Below are 7,413 nucleotides of genomic sequence, written 5' to 3'. Positions count from 1 at the left end.
CTTAAGAAGGGGAACCGGAGGGTGTGTTCCAACTATCGTGGGATCACACTCTTCAGCCTTCCCGGTAAGGTCTATTCAGGTGTACTGGAGAGGAGGCTACGCCAGATAGTCGAACCTCGGATTCAGGAGAAACAGTGTGGTTTTCGTCCTGGTCGTGGAACTGTGGACCAGCTCTATACTCTCAGCAGGGTCCTTGAGGGTGCATGGGAGTTTGCCCAACCAGTCTATATGTGCTTTGTGGACTTGGATAAGGCATTCGACCTGTGGGGAGTGCTCAGAGAGTTCGGGGTAACGGACTGTCTGATTGTGGCGGTTCGCTCCCTGTATGATCAGTGTCAGAGCTTGGTCCGCATTGCTGGCAGTAAGTCGGACCCGTTTCCAGTGAGGGTTGGACCCCGCCAAGGCTGCCCTTTGTCACCGATTCTGTTCATAACTTTTATGGACAGAATTTATAGGCGCAGTCAGGGCGTAGAGGGTATCTGGTTTGGTGGCTGCAGGATTCGGTCTCTGCTTTTTGTAGATGATGTGGTCCTGATGGCTTCATCTGGCCAAGATCTTAAGCTCTCACTGGATCGGTTCGGAGCCGAGTGTGAAGCGACTGGGATGGGAATCAGCACCTCCAAGTCCGAGTCCATGGTCCTCGCCCGGAAAAGGGTGGAGTGCCATCTCCGGGTTGGGGAGGAGATCTTGCCCCAAGTGGAGGAGTTCAAGTACCTCGGAGTCTTGTTCACGAGTGAGGGAAGAGTTGATTGTGAGGTCGACAGGCGGATCGGTGCGGCATCTTCAGTAATGCGGACGCTGTATCGAACCAATGTGGTGAAGAAGGAGCTGAGCCGGAAGGCAAAGCTCTCAATTTACCGGTCGATCTGCGTTCCCATCCTCACCTATGGTCATAAGCTTTGGGTTATGACCGAAATGACAAGATCACGGGTACAAGCGGCCGAAATGATCTTCCTCCGCCGGGTGGCGAGGCTCTCCCTTAGAGATAGGGTGAGAAGCTCTGTCATCCGGGAGGAGCTCAAACTAAAGCCGCTGCTCCTTCACATCGAGAGGAGCCAGATGAGGTGGTTCGGGCATCTGGTCAGGATGCCACCCGAACGCCTCCCTAGGGAGGTGTTTCGGGCACGTCCGACCGGTAGGAGGCCACGGGGAAGACCCAGGACACGTTGGGAATCAGAATCATGTCTCCCGGCTGGCCTGGGAACGCCTCGGGATCCCCCGGGAGGAGCTGGATGAAATGGCTGGGGATAGGGAAGTCTGGGCTTCCCTGCTTAGGCTGCTGCCTCCGCGACCTGACCTCGGATAAGTGGAAGAAGATGGATGGATATATATATATATATATATATATATATATATATATATATATATATATATATATATATATATATATATATATATATATATATATATATATATATATATATACATACACACACACATATATACATATAAGCTGTGAAAATCTGCTGTACAGTTTGTGTACCACACTGCTTGGTGCCTCGTCTGAGCTGCTGTGACTTAGATTACCATAGTAATTAGTACATCACGCAAAAGCGCAGAATCCAACTATTGAAATACTTTGTATAGTTCAAGACTTACGGTCATTTGAAAACGTCACTGCACATCATAATGGCAGCTACAGTTTTGATCTGAAGGAACTAAAAAAAATATTTGGGAATGTCCGGCAGGCTAGATTGAAAAGCTTAACGGGCCGCATGCGGCCCCCGGGCCTTAATTTGCCGAGGTCTGTGTTAGAGGGTGAAAATGTTGCACTGTTGTTGCACCTTAAGAAAAACCATGTGCCACAAGATAAATGATTATGTTGAGCTTTATGATTGTTATGATTCATTGTTCCAGGTTCATGGTCACTGCATGTGTAATCATAACACTAGAGGTCTGAACTGTGAAAAGTGTCAAGATTTCTATCATGATCTCCCTTGGCGACCCGCTGAGGGACGCTACACCAATGCCTGCAAGAGTGAGTTTGTACTGGGTTACTTGATGACCTGCACATTGTCAAAAAGCTGTTTCCAATGTTTTGCCATCATGAATCTCCGCCCCTAAAGAAGCCAGTTGTATTTTCACAACAAAGGTGCTTTAAGGATAGGCCTAGACCTTGTTCTTTTATTAAACAAACTAAGTAGCCTTATCTTACTGATCTTGTTTCTTTGTTCTGTCTCTACATGGTCGTATTTGCAAGTTCTCCTTTCTTCTCTGTATTGCGTGCGGAGGAGTGCTCGCATTAACTAAACGATGCATCTTAATTCTGACTTTGTGGAGTCATTTTGTCTCTTTCTATTTGAAAGTTTTTGTTAAATGTAACTGTAGAGTTGACTGCAAAACGTTACTGAGTACGGTACTAATGTGGCAAAATGATTTGCAAATGCATATTTCAATCAGATTTGTCTGTGTAAAAAAAATCATTTTCTAACATGAACAAGTTAGCAAGGTAGCAGTGATTACCGAAATCAATAATCTTCAAACATTAGCCTAAGTGCTTTCATAAAATGTTAGCATGCTAAGATTATTATGCTAACATGGGAACAATTAGCATACATGCACAATGGCACTAAGTAACAAAATCCATAATTTTTGCTTTATATCAGGGGTTTCCACAGTGTGGCCCTTTGCAGCCCACAGCTGTTTTTTATTGGCCTCTCAGGACATTCAACACACACAAAATGAACATGTGCCGGATTAAAACAATACACAAAAAACTAAGAAAATATGGAACCAGCTCAAATCCCCCTAAAAATGTGACCTGTAAACTCAAAATTTCTGTGCTTCCTGTCATGATGAACGTGCAAAGATAACTTGCAAGATATGGCAAGTTTTCAAGTGTCCTTAAATCCTTAAAACTGTTGTAGTTGGCGTAATAAAAATACAATAATTAGTAAAAAAAAAAAAAAAAAAGACAATAAATAAACATATCTTAAATGAAATATCTCAAGTGGGTTAAAGTAGTTTAAAAAACTCATTTGCATTGTTGTTTATAACACACAGCTATGCTATGGATTTTTTTTTTCAGATAGCTTAGTGCACAAGTGTCAAACTTTTGGGGAGGTATTTTATGCAGCCCAGAAGATCATTTAAATTGGTGAATTTAAACAAAGGTGCCCCAAACTAACCTTGATATTACCCTCCTTTTTATGCGTACACTATTTATACACATTGTGAAATGAAAATGACATAGTGGTATTAAAAGGACACATTGAACACTAGCGTACCACAAGGCTGTCAAATCACCGTTTCAAACTTTTGATTAAAAAAGAAGATACTATTGTAAAAATATCAATCTGTAGTTACATGTGCTTTAATTCTGGGTTTCTGTGGCATTTCTAGAGTGTAACTGCAACCAGCATTCTGGCTCATGTCACTTTGACCTGGCCGTGTATGTGGCTTCTGGAAATGTAAGCGGAGGTGTCTGCGATGACTGCCAACACAGTACAGCTGGACACAACTGTGAGCAGTGCAAACCATTCTACTTCCAACACCCGGAGAAAGATGTGAGAGATCCAAATATCTGCCAGTGTAAGTAATGAGCATTTATTTACACTTATGGATTCTCACAATCATGAAAATATAATACCGTATTTTCCGGACCATAGGGCGCACTGCTGATGAGCGGGTCTAGTCAGGTTTATCTTCATACAAAAGGCGCACCAGATTCTAGGGCGCAATAAAGGGGTCATATTATTATTCTATGTGGTCTTCATAATATGTAATGGTGGTTCTTTGGTCAAAATGTTGCATAGATTATGTTTTACAGATCATTTTCAAGCCGCTTTCTGACAGTCGCTTCAGGATGCGCCGTTTTGTGGGCGGTCTTATTTACGTGGCTCACCTTTGGCAGCGTCTTTTCTCCGTCATCTTTGTTGTAGCGGTGAGCGTGCAAGGATGGGAGTGGAAGAAGTGTCAAAGGATGGAGCTAACTGTTTTAATGACATTCAGACTTTACTTACCGGTAAATCAATAACGGAGCAGCATCTCCTCATCCATGGCTCACTAGTGCAATAACAACGCCGGAAATGTGTCCCGTGAAAAAACGTCTGACCGGAACTCTAATAACTAAAGTTGGGTGAATAATGTAATCTTACTACATCGATGTGTTTTAGCTCTTTCATGGCGAGTTTACTGACAGATATAAGTAATGACTTTACACTATTTTATATTAGAAATATAACAGCAGAGGGTGAATGTCCAATAACAAGAAGATATAGAAAAAGAAGAAGCTTATCGACTATGGTGTCGGCACGAAATACAAAGGTGGACGTGCTCACATTTTTAGGACTTATGCAGATCCCAAATACACATCAACAGGTACCAGAAGGTAAGAAAACTTGCTTTTGCATAATATTGCGAAACAAGACGCAAGATAATATGTCTTACCTTATACACACACCATAATAATACTGGTATGTTGAAGCACAGTACAATCCATCAAGCGGTGCGGCTTCATAGCTTACCAAAGTTGTACTAAAACATTTGATAGATTTTTGAGCGCCGTGTGTAATCTTCTATATTTTCAATGGAACATTAAACAATTTGGTGTTGTTTACTTGAGTCATATTGCAGTCTACATGTATCTGTTATGTGTGACTGCCATCACATTACAGTCTACACGTATCTCTTTTTTGTGACTGCCATCTACTGGTCACACTTATCATTTCACCATGTACCAAATAAAATATTTTCGAGGTCAGTAAGCACAACCAAAATTATTCCATACATTAGGCGCACCGGGTTTTAAGGCGCACTGTTAAGTTTTGAGAAAATGAAAGGATTTTAAATGCGCCTTAAAGTCCGAAAAATATGGCAATTGTAAAAAAACAAAAACAATTAATGGGCCACGCAATGTCCATGCAAATTCCTGAGCGTGTGACGGTAAAACAGATGAGGAGCGAATTAGTGAAAAAAGAGCATGTCTACTAGGAGTTTGGGATGTCGTCATGGTTGCTACTTTTTACTTGACACAACGCTAGTATGCCTAATCAATAATCACACAATTCAACACAAAAGTAAGGCATATGATGTCCGCGGGTTTGCATGTTCTCCCTTTGACTGCGTGGGTTCCCTCCGGATACTCCAGCTTCCTCCCACCTCCAAAGACATGCACCTGGGGATAGGTTGATTGGCAACACTAAATTGGCCCTAGTGTGTGAATGTGAGTGTCAATGTTGTCTGTCTATCTGTGTTTGCCCTGTGATGAGGTGGCGACTTGTCCAGGGTGCACCCCGCCTTCTTTCCAAATGCAGCTAAGATAGGCTCCAGCGACCTCCTGCGACCCCGAAAGGGACAAGCGGTAGAAAATGGATGATGTCCGCATTCACGTAACCGTGGACAGTCACATAATTGGCCAATAAAACGGAATCAGCTCATAAACGCAAAATATTATCAGGGAAATTAACATAAATGTAAGTGAAATGTTGTCGTTGTGAGGAGAAGAGAGATTTGTTTGGGAAAATAATATGTCTCGTAGTGCTCATTTATCCACAACACACTTAACTGCGCCGTCCTGAACTTCAACAATTTTGAGGCGGTCACTTGAAATGACAACTAAACTACGAAGTTAATAGTGGTGGGAATCTTCGGGCACCTCACGATTTGATTACGATTACGATTCAGGACATCTGATTCGATTAAAAATCTATTATTGATGCATCTTTAATTTATGTATATCGATGCAGTTTCTTTCCGTTTCACTAAATAAGCATTTATCCCCTGCAACTTAAAAAAACAGTGCATTTGTAATAAGAAACAGTTAAATTAATTCCTACATTTATTAAATTAATGGTAATGTGTGCTAAACTAAAACATAAAAGCCTTATATTAAAGGAGCTGGTTGGATCTCTCTGTGAGGTGGCTCGTTGCAGTCACCCACATTTTAGTACTATCTGCAACACTTAATTTTTACAAAAATAAATCGATTATCGATTATTGAAGTTTACTAATTGATTTTATCGAATAATACCCCCACAACACATCTCATCTGTTCGTGTTGTTGTGAACAACATCATCGATGTAACAATAATAATGTACAGTGGTCGCAACTTGAGAGGCGCTCTCCTTTTTTCTAACAGTCCCCTCTTTCCTCGTCGATCTTAGAACAGCAACACAGCACACTTCCCCCCTTCACAATAATAGCGCAGTGCGCCACATCTGGTCTGACTGTGCTAATAATATAAATGTTCCAAAAAAGTACCTTCACAAGCATAATGCACTTAAAGCACTTATTAATACATTTACAAAATGATTATGCTTTGACATAAAATACTGGTCAAAATTGTCCAAAGATGTATTGCATCAATAAATGTGAGGACTTTTGCATTTAATTAACAAACATTTTATTAAGTTTTATTTGACACAAAAACCACACACTCTAGGTTGGTAAAATACGTGTAAAAAGGTAAAAAACTGAATTATGAACTATGAAAATTCTCACCAACAAGAAAGAAACCATGAACATTGTAAAATATCCTAAAATGGGCACAATACTGTTTGGTGCTTGCCTTGACCTCATTATGGACCCTATTCTCCCAGGTGCAAGTGAGAAAAGGTGTGCAACTGCGCAGCTTTCTCACCCTTGACTTAGGTCTTTCACTCTACGCCTTTATCCAAGATGTGCACTTTGGTTGGAACAACCCTTAAATTTGGCCGTTCCCTGTCAAATCTGGCCTTAGCTAGATGCATCATCCCTTAAAGAGGGTCATATTAGAATTTTTTTCTACATTTAAAACACTTCCATGTGGCCCACATAAAGTGTAATAGTAGTGCTTTGGTCAACATTTTGCATAGATTTTATTTTACAGTCCATCTTCAAGTCGCTTTCTGACTGTCTCTTCAGGATGCGCCGTTTCGTGGTCAGTCTTATTTACGTGCCGAAGCCCTCCTCCTGGCCAAGCCCCCATCGACGGGGTCTCCACCCTGGCAGCCATGTTGTAGTTTTTAGTGCTTCAATATGGCGTCTAGTGACAGATATGTTAGAACTCTACGCTACTTTGCATTAGAAATGGCAACAGCAAAATATTTTAGCATGGATATGCATGCACAGACAGTCTGCCCTACTACAAGAGGATAGAGAAAAAAACAACAACTTTGGATTACAACTGAAATAAAATTGCAGTCACGCAAAGCTTTTTGGGTAAACCCCTACCCTTAATGGAGATATTTGCTGATGTAACTAAGGGAAAATATGTCACTAAAGGCTCAAATTCCAAACGGCTGATTTGCAGAAAGTCCTCAAGTCTTTATCCAATGTGTATTTTTCTGGAAGGAAAACACACAGTCACCATCAGTAAATGTTGAATTTAACTCATGGCATGTTTCATTGTGTAGCAAAACTCCTTATTAGTCAGCCCATGAACTTTTGACCCCAATAGCAAAAAAGGTAGAAAAAAATGACAGAATACAATA

The 7,413-nt window shown here is 41.1% G+C and overlaps 1 protein-coding gene across 1 annotated transcript in view; it reads left to right on the top strand.

Annotated features, from left to right (window-relative positions):
* The window catches only part of lamb1a (laminin, beta 1a), a 123,430-nt gene that overhangs the window by 47,206 nt on the left and 68,811 nt on the right, over positions 1 to 7,413 (top strand). Inside the window, exons 8-9 of the mRNA XM_061969629.2 lie at positions 1,858 to 1,978; positions 3,343 to 3,531. Of these exons, the coding sequence (XP_061825613.1) occupies positions 1,858 to 1,978; positions 3,343 to 3,531 (310 nt within the window). The remainder of the gene's footprint in view (positions 1 to 1,857; positions 1,979 to 3,342; positions 3,532 to 7,413) is intronic.

This window comes from Nerophis lumbriciformis, linkage group LG10 (genome assembly GCF_033978685.3).
Source record: "Nerophis lumbriciformis linkage group LG10, RoL_Nlum_v2.1, whole genome shotgun sequence".
NCBI lineage: Eukaryota > Metazoa > Chordata > Actinopteri > Syngnathiformes > Syngnathidae > Nerophis > Nerophis lumbriciformis.
This window is presented reverse-complemented; position numbering and strand designations above follow the sequence as displayed.